At 53.0% G+C, this 17,783-nt stretch overlaps 1 protein-coding gene across 1 annotated transcript in view; it reads left to right on the forward strand.

The window, feature by feature from the left end:
• The window catches only part of DGAT1 (diacylglycerol O-acyltransferase 1), a 133,881-nt gene that overhangs the window by 31,905 nt on the left and 84,193 nt on the right, over window positions 1-17,783 (forward strand). Inside the window, exons 6-10 of the mRNA XM_063921071.1 lie at window positions 2,276-2,317; window positions 6,650-6,694; window positions 6,784-6,896; window positions 7,060-7,125; window positions 9,503-9,590. Of these exons, the coding sequence (XP_063777141.1) occupies window positions 2,276-2,317; window positions 6,650-6,694; window positions 6,784-6,896; window positions 7,060-7,125; window positions 9,503-9,590 (354 nt within the window). The remainder of the gene's footprint in view (window positions 1-2,275; window positions 2,318-6,649; window positions 6,695-6,783; window positions 6,897-7,059; window positions 7,126-9,502; window positions 9,591-17,783) is intronic.

Genomic DNA, 17,783 nt, shown 5'->3' on the forward strand with positions numbered 1-17,783 from the left:
GGATATGGAGGGGTGGAGTGTTCTAAATTTAAATATTCAGTGCCTTGTTCCTGTGGAAGCCGTCCATATCCCAAGAGTACTCCAGTGACCCCAAGTGGATGAAAAAGAAATTACTGGTAACTGGGATATGGTAGAGGAGGAGGGAGGAGACATTACTGGTAACTGGGATATGGTAGAGGAGGAGGGAGGAGACATTACTGGTAACTGGGATATGGTAGAGGAGGAGGGAGGAGACATTACTGGTAACTGGGTTATGGTAGCGGAGGAGTGAGGAGACATTACTGGTAACTGGGTTATGGTAGAGGAGGAGGGGACATTACTGGTAACTGGGTTATGGTAGAGGAGGAGGGGACATTACTGGTAACTGGGTTATGGTAGAGGAGGAGGGAGGAGACATTACTGGTAACTGGGATATGGTAGAAGAGGAGGAGGAGACATTACTGGTAACTGGGATATGGTAGCGAAGGAGGGAGGAGACATTACTGGTAACTGAGTTATGGTAGAGGAGGAGGAAGGAGATATTACTGGTAACTGGGATATGGTAGAGGAGGAGGAGGAGACATTACTGGTAACTGGGTTATGGTAGAGGAGGAGGGAGGAGACATTACTGGTAACTGGGATATGGTAGAGGAGGAGGGCGGAGACATTACTGGTAACTGGGTTATGGTAGAGGAGGAGGGAGGAGACATTACTGGTAACTGGGATATGGTAGAGGAGGAGGAGGAGACATTACTGGTAACTGGGATATGGTAAAGGAGGAGGAGGAGACATTACTGGTAACTGGATTATGGTAGAGGAGGAGGAGGAGACATTACTGGTAACTGGGTTATGGTAGAGGAGGAGGGAGGAGACATTACTGGTAACTGGGTTATGGTAGAGGAGGAGGGAGGAGACATTACTGGTAACTGGGTTATGGTAAAGGAGGAGGAGGAGGAGACATTACTGGTAACTGGGTTATGGTAGAGGAGGAGGAGGAGACATTACTGGTAACTGGGATATGGTAGAGGAGGAGGAGGAGACATTACTGGTAACTGGGATATGGTAGAGGAGGAGGGAGGAGACATTACTGGTAACTGGGATATGGTAGCGGAGGAGGGAGGAGACATTACTGGTAACTGGGATATGGTAAAGGAGGAGGAGACATTACTGGTAACTGGGATATGGTAGAGGAGGAGGGAGGAGACATTACTGGTAACTGGGATATGGTAGCGGAGGAGGGAGGAGACATTACTGGTAACTGGGATATGGTAGCGGAGGAGGGAGGAGACATTACTGGTAACTGGGTTATGGTAGAGGAGGAGGAGGGAGGAGACATTACTGGTAACTGGGATATGGTAGAGGAGGAGGAGGAGACATTACAGGTAACTGGGTTATGGTAGCGGAGGAGGAGGAGACATTACTGGTAACTGGGTTATGGTGGAGGAGGAGGAGACATTACTGGTAACTGGGTTATGGTGGAGGAGGGAGGAGACATTACTGGTAACTGGGATATGGTAGAGGAGGAGGAGGAGGAGACATTACTGGTAACTGGATTATGGTAGAGGAGGAGGGAGGAGACATTACTGGTAACTGGGTTATGGTAAAGGAGGAGGAGGAGGAGGAGACATTACTGGTAACTGGGTTATGGTAGAGGAGGAGGAGGAGACATTACTGGTAACTGGGTTATGGTAGAGGAGGAGGAGACATTACTGGTAACTGGGATATGGTAGAGGAGGAGGGAGGAGACATTACTGGTAACTGGGATATGGTAGAGGAGGGAGGAGACATTACTGGTAACTGGGATATGGTAGAGGAGGAGGAGACATTACTGGTAACTGGGATATGGTAGAGGAGGAGGAGGAGACATTACTGGTAACTGGGATATGATAGAGGAGGAGGAGGAGGAGACATTACTGGTAACTGGGATATGGTAGAGGAGGAGGAGGAGACATTACTGGTAACTGGGTTATGGTAGCGGAGGAGGAGGGGACATTGTTGGTAACTGGGATATGGTAGAGGAGGAGGAGGAGACATTACTGGTAACTGGGATATGATAGAGGAGGAGGAGGAGGAGACATTACTGGTAACTGGGATATGGTAGAGGAGGAGGAGGAGACATTACTGGTAACTGGGTTATGGTAGCGGAGGAGGAGGGGACATTGTTGGTAACTGGGATATGGTAGAGGAGGAGGGGGGAGACGTTGGTAATGAGAGAGAGAGAAGAAAGCTATGTTACTACCTGTCCTTGGAGGAGAGATATCTGTAATTACGTATTGTATTTCTCTTTGTTTTCCAGTGGATGGTCCCAACAATCCAGAATTCCATGAAACCGTTTCGGGTTAGTGTGTGACGAGTATATATAATATAAAGCTGTTTGTTCTACAATTATAGCCCTTGTCTGATTTAATCTTGATGCCATATAACGGGCTCCCTCCACGTGCTGCGTATGGCAGGCCCCCAGAGCTTATGATCAGCCGCTCTATCTGCAGTGCACGTTCCTCTCTGTAAGTTTCATGGTCTGTACTCAGGTGGGAGAATGGCATTAGTCAGTGATTATATAATGTAATGTATCCTGCTATCTGTGGACACTGCTTTGACATAAGCTGGGGCAGACGTTTCCATCCCCGCTACCCCTCCGCCATTTTGGCCATCAGATTCCCTGAGCTCATGGTGGGAGGGGGGCTCCACCTTTTTAGCACTGATTGCAGGGTACCCGCGACCTAGTTGCTGGAGCTGCAAGTGTAGCCAGTCTCTTATTCAGTGTTAGAGATGGACTTTACAGCAGACCACCCCCACTCGCCGCTAGGTCCTGCCGTGCGTGGGGAGGCCGAAGACAGACCTCTCCCCGACGTACTGTCAGTGTGTATACGCTTACTAGCCAGAGTTATGTCACCGTCCTCTCTCCATATCATAAGAGTAGTGACCTACCAGCTAACACTTTATGTCCACATACTCTCTCCATGTCAGGCTGAGTACTGTGTGTTATGTCCCGGCACTGTACCGTGTCCCGCTCTCCGTGTTGTCAGGCTGAGTACTGTGTGTTATGTCCCGGCACTGTACCGTGTCCTGATCTCAGTGTTGTCAGGCTGAGTACTGTGTGTTATGTCCCGGCACTGTACCGTGTCCTGATCTCAGTGTTGTCAGGCTGAGTACTGTGTGTTATGTCCCGGCACTGTACCGTGTCCTGATCTCAGTGTTGTCAGGCTGATTACTGTGTGTTATGTCCCGGCACTGTACCGTGTCCTACTCTCCGTGTTGTCAGGCTGAGTACTGTGTGTTATGTCCCGGCACTGTACCGTGTCCTGCTCTCCGTGTTGTCAGGCTGAGTCCTGTGTGTTATGTCCCGGCACTGTACCGTGTCCCGCTCTCCGTGTTGTCAGGCTGAGTACTGTGTGTTATGTCCCGGCACTGTACCGTGTCCTGCTCTCCGTGTTGTCAGGCTGATTACTGTGTGTTATGTCCCGGCACTGTACCGTGTCCTACTCTCCGTGTTGTCAGGCTGAGTCCTGTGTGTTATGTCCCGGCACTGTACCGTGTCCCGCTCTCCGTGTTGTCAGGCTGAGTACTGTGTGTTATGTCCCGGCACTGTACCGTGTCCTGCTCTCCGTGTTGTCAGGCTGATTACTGTGTGTTATGTCCCGGCACTGTACCGTGTCCTACTCTCCGTGTTGTCAGGCTGATTACTGTGTGTTATGTCCCGGCACTGTACCGTGTCCCGCTCTCCGTGTTGTCAGGCTGAGTATTGTGTGTTATGTCCCGGCACTGTACCGTGTCCTGCTCTCAGTGTTGTCAGGCTGAGTACTGTGTGTTATGTCCCGGCACTGTACCGTGTCCTGCTCTCAGTGTTGTCAGGCTGAGTACTGTGTGTTATGTCCCGGCACTGTACCGTGTCCTGATCTCAGTGTTGTCAGGTTGAGTACTGTGTGTTATGTTCCGGCACTGTACCGTGTCCTGCTCTCCGTGTTGTCAGGCTGATTACTGTGTGTTATGTCCCGGCACTGTACCGTGTCCTACTCTCCGTGTTGTCAGGCTGATTACTGTGTGTTATGTCCCGGCACTGTACCGTGTCCTGCTCTCCGTGTTGTCAGGCTGATTACTGTGTGTTATGTCCCGGCACTGTACCGTGTCCTACTCTCCGTGTTGTCAGGCTGATTACTGTGTGTTATGTCCCAGCACTGTACCGTGTCCTGATCTCAGTGTTGTCAGGCTGAGTACTGTGTGTTATGTCCCGGCACTGTACCGTGTCCTGCTCTCAGTGTTGTCAGGCTGAGTATTGTGTGTTATGTCCCGGCACTGTACCGTGTCCTGCTCTCAGTGTTGTCAGGCTGAGTACTGTGTGTTATGTCCCGGCACTGTACCGTGTCCTGATCTCAGTGTTGTCAGGCTGAGTACTGTGTGTTATGTCCCGGCACTGTACCGTGTCCTGCTCTCAGTGTTGTCAGGCTGAGTATTGTGTGTTATGTCCCGGCACTGTAACGTGTCCTGATCTCAGTGTTGTCAGGCTGAGTACTGTGTGTTATGTCCCGGCACTGTACCGTGTCCTGATCTCAGTGTTGTCAGGCTGAGTATTGTGTGTTATGTCCCGGCACTGTACCGTGTCCTGATCTCAGTGTTGTCAGGCTGAGTACTGTGTGTTATGTCCCGGCACTGTACCGTGTCCTGATCTCAGTGTTGTCAGGCTGAGTATTGTGTGTTATGTCCCGGCACTGTACCGTGTCCTGATCTCCGTGTTGTCAGGCTGAGTATTGTGTGTTATGTCCCGGCACTGTACCGTGTCCTGCTCTCAGTGTTGTCAGGCTGATTACTGTGTGTTATGTCCCGGCACTGTACCGTGTCCCGCTCTCCGTGTTGTCAGGCTGAGTACTGTGTGTTATGTCCCGGCACTGTACTGTGTCCTGCTCTCAGTGTTGTCAGGCTGAGTATTGTGTTGTATGTCCCGGCACTGTACCGTGTCCCGCTCTCCGTGTTGTCAGGCTGATTACTGTGTGTTATGTCCCGGCACTGTACCGTGTCCTACTCTCCGTGTTGTCAGGCTGATTACTGTGTGTTATGTCCCAGCACTGTACCGTGTCCTGATCTCAGTGTTGTCAGGCTGATTACTGTGTGTTATGTCCAGGCACTGTACCGTGTCCTGTTCTCCGTGTTGTCAGACTTGGCGTCTCCCGGTTGCCAGCTGACTGCGCCACACTGCGACTGTTCACCTTTATGATGGATACAAGAGCCGCCAGTTTGTGAAGTGGGCGTTTCTGGGCCGCTATGGGGCTGCTTACCTGAAAATACACAGCAAAGATTTGTTGCATGGGCGTGTCATGGGATTGGCGTGGGCCAGTTTGATCATGTGAGCATGTCATGGGATTGGCGTGGGCCAGTTTGATCATGTGGGCGTGTCATGGGATTGGCGTGGGCCAGTTTGATCATGTGGGCGTGTCATGGGATTGGTGTGGGCCAGTTTGATCATGTGGGCGTGTCATGGGATTGGCGTGGACTAGTTTGATCATGTGGGCATGTCATGGGATTGGCGTGGGCTAGTTTGATCATGTGGGCATGTCATGGGATTGGTGTGGGCCAGTTTGATCATGTGGGCATGTCATGGGATTGGCGTGTGCCAGTTTGATCATGTGGGCATGTCATGGGATTGGTGTGGGCCAGTTTGATCATGTGGGCATGTCATGGGATTGGCGTGGGCCAGTTTGATCATGTGGGCATGTCATGGGATTGGTGTGGGCCAGTTTGATCATGTGGGCATGTCATGGGATTGGCGTGGGCCAGTTTGATCATGTGGGCATGTCATGGGATTGGTGTGGGCCAGTTTGATCATGTGGGCATGTCATGGGATTGGCGTGGGCCAGTTTGATCATGTGGGCATGTCATGGGATTGGTGTGGGCCAGTTTGATCATTTGGGATTGGCGTGGGCCAGTTTGATCATGTGGGCGTTTCATGGGATTGGTGTGGGCCAGTTTGATTATGTGGGCATGTCATGGGATTGGCGTGGACTAGTTTGATCATGTGGGCATGTCATGGGATTGGCGTGGGCCAGTTTGATCATGTGGGCATGTCATGGGATTGGCGTGGGCCAGTTTGATCATGTGGGCATGTCATGGGATTGGTGTGGGCCAGTTTGATCATGTGGGCATGTCATGGGATTGGCGTGGGCCAGTTTGATCATGTGGGCATGTCATGGGATTGGTGTGGGCCAGTTTGATCACTTGGGATTGGCGTGGGCCAGTTTGATCATGTGGGCGTTTCATGGGATTGGTGTGGGCCAGTTTGATCATGTGGGCGTGTCATGGGATTGGTGTGGGCCAGTTTGATCATGTGGGCGTGTCATGGGATTGGTGTGGGCCAGTTTGATCATGTGGGCGTGTCATGGGATTGGCGTGGGCCATTTTGATCATGTGGGCGTGTCATGGGATTCATGTGGGCCAGACTGAGGCATGTGTATGGAGTTGGGACACCTGTATCTGAGGGATCTGTTGCCTCAGCTTGGTGTAAGTGGCGAAACGATTGGTGGCAGTTGGGGCCGTGCAGCGATACTCGTGAAGCCATACGGACACTTATGTTAGCGTTCAGTGGGGAATCTTGCTGCAGTGGCTGGCGCACTTAGCGGCGTTGCGTTCTGCTCAGAATGAGGCCCATCTGCGTCATGTAATCTGTTCCTCTCTCCTCCAGGACATGGATTACTCCAGGATCATTGAGCGTCTCCTGAAGTTGGCGGTAGGTTGCGTTCTCTGCTTGTAGTCTGGTGGCTTCCGCTGTATATGAAAGGTCTTCATCGGCTGGTTTTCTCCTGGATTCTGTTACAGGTCCCCAACCACCTCATTTGGTTGATCTTCTTCTACTGGTTCTTTCACTCTTCCATGAACTTTGTGGCTGAGTTAATGCGATTTGGAGACCGAGAGTTCTACCGGGACTGGTGGTGAGTGAAGGGAATGGGGCAGATGTCCACTACTATCTCATGGCTAGTTCCTAGTCTCGCATCATCTGGACGGCTCAGGGTTACCTGGTGGCTGAGAAACTGTCCTTTAGAGTCCCCAAAGTATCTTCCAGTCTGTCATTTATTTGGTCTCTTCATTCCTCAGGAACTCTGAAACTGTGACCTACTTCTGGCAGAACTGGAATATCCCCGTCCACAAATGGTGCATCAGGTAACCGGTGTGTGTCGGGGGAGGGTGGGGGGCTTTTATCTGCATTACTTACACCTCAACTGTCCTAAGACTAGATGCACAGTATAAGACAGTATAGTCTGGCTAGAACAGCCCCGTCTTCTCAGTTACGGAGGGCCATGTGGTTGAATCCACAAGCGTAGTGTAGCACTGCGTACATGCCCTGAATGGTACAGCATATACTGCCATGACCGGCATATAGCGCCTGGCGCTGTCCTGGCAGTAATGAGACCGAGTGCTGGTTCTGGTACCAGGGCAGAGTGATGGCAGAGGGCCAGCGAGACGTGTGCCATGCTTCTGGAGGCAGCCGGCTGGCGTAATGACAACGGCTGTTATATAAAAGGTTGTTGCTGCTCATGGGCGTTCCTCAACCCTGACCGGAGACTTCTATCATTCTATTGTCTGCGGGGGGGCGCACAGATAAATCCACTCTTCCCACAAAGGCGGGGGATCCGCCGCTCAGGAGTCCACCCTTGAGAACGTAGAGCAACGGTGCCGTGTACGGGAACCAGCGAAGGAGGAAACCAGCTCTCCCAACAGGAGGCGCGTTACCTGTCTCGCATCAGGCAGAGGAGGCTGTACAGTGCACGGATGGGAGGTAAACAGAGGCTTCCAGTCACCAGTGTACCCTGTCTGACCACCACTAGTCCCTCTATACCTGACCAATCCTCTGTTCTGCGGTGACCAGCGCATATATCACCCCCCACCACCCCTTCTTACCACATCCATGGTGTCACTGGTGCTGCTGCCCATCCTGGTGGTTAGGAATTATCAGGGTATGGAGGCGCAGTACAGCGATAGGACGGATGGGTGGGAATCTGGGTATGGAGGCACGGTACAGTGGTAGGACGGACGGGTGGGAATTGTTGGGGTATGGAGGCACAGTACAGTGATAGGACGGATGGGTGGGAATTGTTAAGGTATGGAGGCACAGTACAGCGATACAACGGAAGGGTGGGAATCTGGGTATGAAGGCATGGTACAGTGATAGGACGGATGGGTGGGAATTGTTTGGGTATGAAGGCACGGTACAGTGGTAGGACGGATGGGTGAGAATTGTTGGGGTATGGAGGTGCAGTACAGAGATGGGACGGAAGGGTGAGAATTGTTGGGGTATGGAGGTGCAGTACAGAGATGGGACGGAAGGGTGAGAATTGTTGGGGTATGGAGGTGCAGTACAGCAGTAGGACCGATGGGTGGGAATTGTTTGGGTATGAAGGCACAGTACAGTGATAGGACGGATGGGTGAGAATTGTTGGGGTATGGAGGTGCAGTACAGAGATGGGACGGAAGGGTGAGAATTGTTGGGGTATGGAGGTGCAGTACAGAGATGGGACGGAAGGGTGAGAATTGTTGGGGTATGGAGGTGCAGTACAGCAGTAGGACCGATGGGTGGGAATTGTTGGGGTATGAAGGCACGGTACAGTGATAGGTCGGATGGGTGGGAATTGTTGGGGTATGGAGTACAGTGATAGGACGTATGGGTGGGAATTGTTGCGGTATGAAGGCACGATACAGTGATAGGACGGATGGGTGAGAATTGTTGGGTTATGGAGGCGCAGTACAGAGATGGGACGGATGGGTGGGAATTGTTGGGGTATGGAGGTACAGTACAGCGATAGGACGGAAGGGTGGGAATTGTTGGGGTATGGATGTACGGTACACAGATGGGACGGAAGGGTGGGAATTGTTGGGGTATGGAGGTGCAGTACAGAGATGGGACGGAAGGGTGGGAATTGTTGGGGTATGGAGGTGCAGTACAGAAATGGGACGGAAGGGTGGGAATTGTTGGGGTATGGAGGTACAGAGATGGGACAGAAGGGTGGGAATTGTTGGGGTATGGAGGTACCGAGATGGGACGGAAGGGTGGGAATTGTTGGGGTATGGAGGTACAGAGATGGGACGGAAGGTTGGGAATTGTTGGGGTATGGAGGTGCAGGACAGCGATAGGATGGAAGGGTGGGAATTGTTGGGGTATGGAGGTGCAGGACAGCGATAGGATGGAAGGGTGGGAATTGTTGGGGTATGGAGGTGCAGTACAGTGATGGGAAGGAAGGGTGAGAATTGTTGGGGTATGGAGGTGCAGGACAGCGATAGGATGGAAGGGTGGGAATTGTTGGGGTATGGAGGTGCAGTACAGAGATGGGACGGAAGGGTGGGAATTGTTGGGGTATGGAGGTACAGGACAGACTGTGGGGGAGTAGTGCTGTAATACAGTTGAGGCATGTCGGCTTATGGTGGAGCGGTGCAGCATTATATTAGGACGTATCTGGAATAGAGCTGTAGGATGGAGCCTGTAGCCGGGAAGAGGTGTCTGATCTGCTCCTGATCTCAGGGATTTTATTTTTCTATATTTTAGACACTTCTACAAACCGATGATGAGGCGCGGAATGTCCAAATGGGCAGCGCAAACTGCTGTTTTCTTCGCCTCCGCCTTCTTCCATGAGGTGAGCGTGTGACGTATTGCAGAGAATATGTATGTAGCCGCTAATGAGAGGTTCCAGATACAGCTTGTGTGAGAGGACGTACACCTGAGCCGTGCTCTGTAAGGTGTGTGTGTGAGGACGTACACCTGAGCCGTGCTCTGTTAAGGTGTGTGTGAGGACGTACACCTGAGCCGTGCTCTGTAAGGTGTGTGTGAGGACGTACACCTGAGCCGTGCTCTGTAAGGTGTGTGTGAGGATGTACACCTGAGCCGTGCTCTGTAAGGTGTGTGTGAGGACATACACCTGAGCCGTGCTCTGTAAGGTGTGTGAGAGGACGTACACCTGAGCTCTGCTCTGTAAGGTGTGTGTGTGTGAGGACGTACACCTGAGCCGTGCTCTGTAAGGTGTGTGTGAGGACGTACACCTGAGCCGTGCTCTGTAAGGTGTGTGTGAGGACGTACACCTGAGCCGTGCTCTGTAAGGTGTGTGTGAGGACGTACACCTGAGCCGTGCTCTGTAAGGTGTGTGTGAGGACGTACACCTGAGCCGTGCTCTGTAAGGTGTGTGTGTGTGTGTGTGTGTGTGTGTGTGAGGACGTACACCTGAGCCGTGCTCTGTAAGGTGTGTGAGAGGACGTACACCTGAGCCGTGCTCTGTAATGTGTGTGAGGACGTACACCTGAGCCGTGCTCTGTAAGGTGTATGTGAGGATGTACACCTGAGCCGTGCTCTGTAATGTGTGTGAGGACGTACACCTGAGCCGTGCTCTGTAAGGTGTGTGAGAGGACGTACACCTGAGCCGTGCTCTGTAAGGTGTGTGTGAGGACGTACACCTGAGCCGTGTTCTGTAAGGTGTGTGTGAGGACATACACCTGAGCCGTGCTCTGTAAGGTGTGTGAGAGGACGTACACCTGAGCCGTGCTCTGTAAGGTGTGTGAGAGGACGTACACCTGAGCCGTGCTCTGTAAGGTGTGTGAGAGGACGTACACCTGAGCCGTGCTCTGTAAGGTGTGTGAGAGGACGTACACCTGAGCCGTGCTCTGTAAGGTGTGTGAGAGGACGTACACCTGAGCCGTGCTCTGTAAGGTGTGTGAGAGGACGTACACCTGAGCCGTGCTCTGTAAGGTGTGTGAGAGGACGTACACCTGAGCCGTGCTCTGTAAGGTGTGTGTGAGGACGTACACCTGAGCCGTGCTCTGTAAGGTGTGTGAGAGGACGTACACCTGAGCCGTGCTCTGTAAGGTGTGTGAGAGGACGTACACCTGAGCCGTGCTCTGTAAGGTGTGTGAGAGGACGTACACCTGAGCCGTGCTCTGTAAGGTGTGTGAGAGGACGTACACCTGAGCCGTGCTCTGTAAGGTGTGTGAGAGGACGTACACCTGAGCCGTGCTCTGTAAGGTGTGTGTGAGGACGTACACCTGAGCCGTGCTCTGTAAGGTGTGTGAGAGGATGTACACCTGAGCCGTGCTCTGTAAGGTGTGTGAGAGGACGTACACCTGAGCCGTGCTCTGTAAGGTGTGTGTGAGAGGACGTACACCTGAGCCGTGCTCTGTAAGGTGTGTGTGAGAGGATGTACACCTGAGCCGTGCTCTGTAATGTGTGTGAGAGAGGATGTACACCTGAGTCGTGCTCTGTAAGGTGTGTGTGAGAGGACGTACACCTGAGCCGTGCTCTGTAAGGTGTGTGAGAGGACGTACACCTGAGCCGTGCTCTGTAAGGTGTGTGAGAGGACGTACATCTGAGCTGTGCTCTGTAAGGTGTGTGTATGTGTGATTGGATGTACACCTGAGCCGTGCTCTGTAAAGTGTGTGTGTGTGTGTGTGTGAGGATGTACACCTGAGCCGTGCTCTGTAAGGTGTGTGTGAGGACGTACACCTGAGCCGTGTTCTGTAAGGTGTGTGTGAGGACACACACCTGAGCCGTGCTCTGTAAGGTGTGTGTGAGGACGTACACGTGAGCCGTGCTCTGTAAGGTGTGTGTGTGAGGACGTACACCTGAGCCGTGCTCTGTAAGGTGTGTGAGAGGACGTACACCTGAGTCGTGCTCTGTAAGGTGTGTGTGAGAGGACGTACACCTGAGCCGTGCTCTGTAAGGTGTGTGAGAGGACGTACACCTGAGCCGTGCTCTGTAAGGTGTGTGAGAGGACGTACATCTGAGCTGTGCTCTGTAAGGTGTGTGTATGTGTGATTGGATGTACACCTGAGCCGTGCTCTGTAAAGTGTGTGTGTGTGTGAGGATGTACACCTGAGCCGTGCTCTGTAAGGTGTGTGTGAGGACGTACACCTGAGCCGTGTTCTGTAAGGTGTGTGTGAGGACACACACCTGAGCCGTGCTCTGTAAGGTGTGTGTGAGGACGTACACGTGAGCCGTGCTCTGTAAGGTGTGTGTGTGAGGACGTACACCTGAGCCGTGCTCTGTAAGGTGTGTGAGAGGACGTACACCTGAGCCGTGCTCTGTAAGGTGTGTGAGAGGACGTACACCTGAGCCGTGCTCTGTAATGTGTGTGAGGACGTACACCTGAGCCGTGCTCTGTAAGGTGTGTGTGTGAGGATGTACACCTGAGCGGTGCTCTGTAAGGTGTGTGAGAGGACGTACACCTGAGCCGTGCTCTGTAAGGTGTGTGTGAGAGGACGTACACCTGAGCCGTGCTCTGTAAGGTGTGTGTGAGGACGTACACCTGAGCCGTGCTCTGTAAGGTGTGTGAGAGGATGTACACCTGAGCCGTGCTCTGTAAGGTGTGTGTGAGAGGATGTACACCTGAGCTGTGCTCTGTAAGGTGTGTGAGAGGACGTACACCTGAGCCGTGCTCTGTAAGGTGTGTGAGAGGACGTACACCTGATCTGTGCTCTGTAAGGTGTGTGTGTGATTGGATGTACACCTGAGCCGTGCTCTGTAAAGAGTGTGTGTGTGTGTGTGTGTGTGTGTGTGTGTGTGTGTGTGTGTGTGTGTGTGTGTGAGGATGTACACCTGAGCCGTGCTCTGTAAGGTGTGTGTGAGGACGTACACCTGAGCCGTGCTCTGTAAGGTGTGTGTGAGGACGTACACCTGAGCCATGCTCTGTAATGTGTGTGAGAGAGGATGTACACCTGAGCCGTGCTCTGTAAGGTGTGTGTGAGGATGTACACCTGAGCCGTGCTCTGTAAGGTGTGTGAGAGAGGATGTATACCTGAGCCGTGCTCTGTAAGTTGTGTGTGAGGACGTACACCTGAGCCGTGCTCTGTAAGGTGTGTGTGTGATTGGATGTACACCTGAGCTGTGCTCTGTAAGGTGTGTGAGAGGATGTACACCTGAGCCATGCTCTGTAAGGTGTGTGTGTGTGTGTGTGTGTGTGTGTGTGTGTGTGTGTGTGTGTGTGTGTGTATGTACACCTGAGCCGTGCTCTGTAATGTGTGTGAGAGAGGATGTACACCTGAGCCGTGCTCTGTAATGTGTGTGAGAGAGGACGTACACCTGAGCCGTGCTCTGTAAGGTGTGTGAGAGGACGTACACCTGAGCCGTGCTCTGTAAGGTGTGTGTGTGATTGGATGTACACCTGAGCTGTGCTCTGTAAGGTGTGTGTGAGAGGATGTACACCTGAGCCATGCTCTGTAATGTGTGTGAGAGAGGATGTACACCTGAGCCGTGCTCTGTAAGGTGTGTGTGAGAGGACGTACACCTGAGCCGTGCTCTGTAAGGTGTGTGAGAGGACGTACACCTGAGCCGTGCTCTGTAAGGTGTGTGAGGACGTACATCTGAGCCGTGCTCTGTAAGGTGTGTGAGAGGACGTACACCTGAGCCGTGCTCTGTAAGGTGTGTGTGAGGACGTACACCTGAGCCGTGCTCTGTAAGGTGTGTGAGAGAGGACGTACACCTGAGCCGTGCTCTGTAAGGTGTGTGAGAGAGGACGTACACCTGAGCCGTGCTCTGTAAGGTGTGTGAGAGAGGACGTACACCTGAGCCGTGCTCTGTAAGGTGTGTGAGAGAGGATGTACACCTGAGCCGTGCTCTGTAAGGTGTGTGTGAGAGGACGTACACCTGAGCTGTGCTCTGTAAGGTGTGTGAGAGAGGATTTACACCTGAGCTGTGCTCTGTAAGGTGTGTGAGAGAGGATGTACACCTGAGCCGTGCTCTGTAAGGTGTGTGTGTGAGGACGTACACCTGAGCCGTGCTCTGTAAGGTGTGTGTGAGGACGTACACCTGAGCCGTGCTCTGTAAGGTGTGTGTGAGGACGTACACCTGAGCCGTGCTCTGTAAGGTGTGTGTGAGGACGTACACCTGAGCCGTGCTCTGTAAGGTGTGTGAGAGAGGATGTACACCTGAGCCGTGCTCTGTAAGGTGTGTGAGGACGTACACCTGAGCCGTGCTCTGTAAGGTGTGTGTGAGAGGATGTACACCTGCGCCGTGCTCTGTAAGGTGTGTGAGAGAGGATGTACACCTGAGCCGTGCTCTGTAAGGTGTGTGTGAGGACGTACACCTGAGCCGTGCTCTGTAAGGTGTGTGTGTGAGGACGTACACCTGAGCCGTGCTCTGTAAGGTGTGTGTGAGGACGTACACCTGAGCCGTGCTCTGTAAGGTGTGTGTGAGGACGTACACCTGAGCCGTGCTCTGTAAGGTGTGTGAGAGAGGATGTACACCTGAGCCGTGCTCTGTAAGGTGTGTGAGGACGTACACCTGAGCCGTGCTCTGTAAGGTGTGTGAGAGAGGATGTACACCTGAGCCGTGCTCTGTAAGGTGTGTGAGGACGTACACCTGAGCCGTGCTCTGTAAGGTGTGTGTGAGAGGACGTACACCTGAGCCGTGTTCTGTAAGGTGTGTGAGGACGTACACCTGAGCCGTGCTCTGTAAGGTGTGTGTGTGAGGACGTACACCTGAGCCGTGCTCTGTAAGGTGTGTGTGTGAGGACGTACACCTGAGCCGTGCTCTGTAAGGTGTGTGAGAGAGGTTGTACACCTGAGCCGTGCTCTGTAAGGTGTGTGAGAGAGGATGTACACCTGAGCCGTGCTCTGTAAGGTGTGTGTAAGGACGTACATCTGAGCCGTGCTCTGTAAGGTGTGTGTGAGGACGTACACCTGAGCCGTGCTCTGTAAGGTGTGTGTGAGGACGTACACCTGAGCCGTGCTCTGTAAGGTGTGTGTGAGGACGTACACCTGAGCCGTGCTCTGTAAGGTGTGTGTGTGAGGACGTACACCTGAGCCGTGCTCTGTAAGGTGTGTGTGAGGACGTACACCTGAGCTGTGCTCTGTAAGGTGAGTGTGAGGAAGTACACCTGAGCCGTGCTCGGTAAGATGTGTGTGAGGACGTACACCTGAGCCGTGCTCTGTAAGGTGTGTCAGAGAAGATGTACACCTGAGCCGTGCTCTGTAAGGTGTGTGTGTGTGTGTGTGTGTGTGTGATTGGATGTACACCTGAGCCGTGCTCTGTAAGGTGTGTGAGGACGTACACCTGAGCCGTGCTCTGTAAGGTGTGTGAGAGGACGTACACCTGAGCTGTGCTCTGTAAGGTGAGTGTGAGGATGTACACCTGAGCCGTGCTCTGTAAGGTGTGTGTGAGAGGACGTACACCTGAGCCGTGCTCTGTAAGGTGTGTGAGGACGTACACCTGAGCCGTGCTCTGTAAGGTGTGTGAGAGAGGATGTACACCTGAGCCGTGCTCTGTAAGGTGTGTGTGAGGACGTACACCTGAGCCGTGCTCTGTAAGATGTGTGTGAGGACGTACACCTGAGCCGTGCTCTGTAAGGTGTGTGAGAGGACGTACACCTGAGCCGTGCTCTGTAAGGTGTGTGTGAGGACGTACACCTGAGCCGTGCTCTGTAAGGTGTGTGAGGACGTACACCTGAGCCGTGCTCTGTAAGGTGTGTGTGAGGACGTACACCTGAGCCGTGCTCTGTAAGGTGTGTGAGAGGATGTACACCTGAGCCGTGCTCTGTAAGGTGTGTGAGAGGACGTACACCTGAGCCGTGCTCTGTAAGGTGTGTGAGAGGACGTACACCTGAGCCGTGCTCTGTAAGGTGTGTGAGAGGACGTACACCTGAGCCGTGCTCTGTAAGGTGTGTGAGAGGACGTACACCTGAGCCGTGCTCTGTAAGGTGTGTGAGAGGACGTACACCTGAGCCGTGCTCTGTAAGGTGTGTGAGAGGACGTACACCTGAGCCGTGCTCTGTAAGGTGTGTGAGAGGACGTACACCTGAGCCGTGCTCTGTAAGGTGTGTGAGAGGACGTACACCTGAGCCGTGCTCTGTAAGGTGTGTGAGAGGACGTACACCTGAGCCGTGCTCTGTAAGGTGTGTGAGAGGACGTACACCTGAGCCGTGCTCTGTAAGGTGTGTGTGAGGACGTACACCTGAGCCGTGCTCTGTAAGGTGTGTGAGAGGACGTACACCTGAGCTGTGCTCTGTAAGGTGTGTGAGAGGACGTACACCTGAGCTGTGCTCTGTAAGGTGTGTGTGTGTGATTGGATGTACACCTGAGCCGTGCTCTGTAAAGTGTGTGTGTGTGAGGATGTACACCTGAGCCGTGCTCTGTAAGGTGTGTGAGAGGACGTACACCTGAGCTGTGCTCTGTAAGGTGTGTGTGTGTGATTGGATGTACACCTGAGCCGTGCTCTGTAAAGTGTGTGTGTGTGAGGATGTACACCTGAGCCGTGCTCTGTAAGGTGTGTGTGAGGACGTACACCTGAGCCGTGCTCTGTAAGGTGTGTGTGAGGACGTACACCTGAGCCATGCTCTGTAATGTGTGTGAGAGAGGATGTACACCTGAGCCGTGCTCTGTAAGGTGTGTGTGAGGATGTACACCTGAGCCGTGCTCTGTAAGGTGTGTGAGAGAGGATGTATACCTGAGCCGTGCTCTGTAAGTTGTGTGTGAGGACGTACACCTGAGCCGTGCTCTGTAAGGTGTGTGTGTGATTCGATGTACACCTGAGCTGTGCTCTGTAAGGTGTGTGAGAGGATGTACACCTGAGCCATGCTCTGTAAGGTGTGTGTGTGTGTGTGTGTGTGTGTGTGTGTGTGAGGATGTACACCTGAGCCGTGCTCTGTAATGTGTGTGAGAGAGGATGTACACCTGAGCCGTGCTCTGTAATGTGTGTGAGAGAGGACGTACACCTGAGCCGTGCTCTGTAAGGTGTGTGAGAGGACGTACACCTGAGCCGTGCTCTGTAAGGTGTGTGTGTGTGATTGGATGTACACCTGAGCTGTGCTCTGTAAGGTGTGTGAGAGGATGTACACCTGAGCCATGCTCTGTAAGGTGTGTGTGTGTGTGTGTGTGTGTGTGTGTGTGTGTGTGTGTGTGAGGATGTACACCTGAGCCGTGCTCTGTAATGTGTGTGAGAGAGGATGTACACCTGAGCCGTGCTCTGTAATGTGTGTGAGAGAGGACGTACACCTGAGCCGTGCTCTGTAATGTGTGTGAGAGAGGATGTACACCTGAGCCGTTCTCTGTAATGTGTGTGAGAGAGGATGTACACCTAAGCCGTGCTCTGTAATGTGTGTGAGAGGACGTACACCTGAGCCGTGCTCTGTAAGGTGTGTGAGAGGACGTACACCTGAGCCGTGCTCTGTAAGGTGGGTGAGAGAGGACATACACCTGAGCCGTGCTCTGTAAGGTGTGTGAGAGGACGTACACCTGAGCCGTGCTCTGTAAGGTGTGTGAGAGGACGTACACCTGAGCCGTGCTCTGTAAGGTGGGTGAGAGAGGACGTACACCTGAGCCGTGCTCTGTAAGGTGTGTGTGTGAGGACGTACACCTGAGCCGTGCTCTGTAAGGTGTGTGTGAGGACGTACACCTGAGCCGTGCTCTGTAAGGTGTGTGAGAGGACGTACACCTGAGCTGTGCTCTGTAAGGTGAGTGTGAGGACGTACACCTGAGCCGTGCTCTGTAATGTGTGAGAGAGAGGACTACACCTGAGCCGTGCTCTGTAAGGTGTGTGTGAGAGGACGTACACCTGAGCCGTGTTCTGTAAGGTGTGTGTGAGGACGTACACCTGAGCCGTGCTCTGTAAGGTGTGTGAGAGGACGTACACCTGAGCCGTGCTCTGTAAGGTGTGTGAGAGGACGTACACCTGTGCCGTGCTCTGTAAGGTGTGAGAGAGGACGTACACCTGAGCCGTGCTCTGTAAGGTGTGTGTGAGGACGTACACCTGAGCCGTGCTCTGTAAGGTGTGTGTGAGAGGACGTACACCTGAGCCGTGCTCTGTAATGTGTGTGAGGATGTACACCTGAGCCGTGCTCTGTAAGGTGTGT

Source organism: Pseudophryne corroboree, chromosome 5 (assembly GCF_028390025.1).
Source record: "Pseudophryne corroboree isolate aPseCor3 chromosome 5, aPseCor3.hap2, whole genome shotgun sequence".
Taxonomy (NCBI): Eukaryota; Metazoa; Chordata; class Amphibia; order Anura; family Myobatrachidae; genus Pseudophryne; species Pseudophryne corroboree.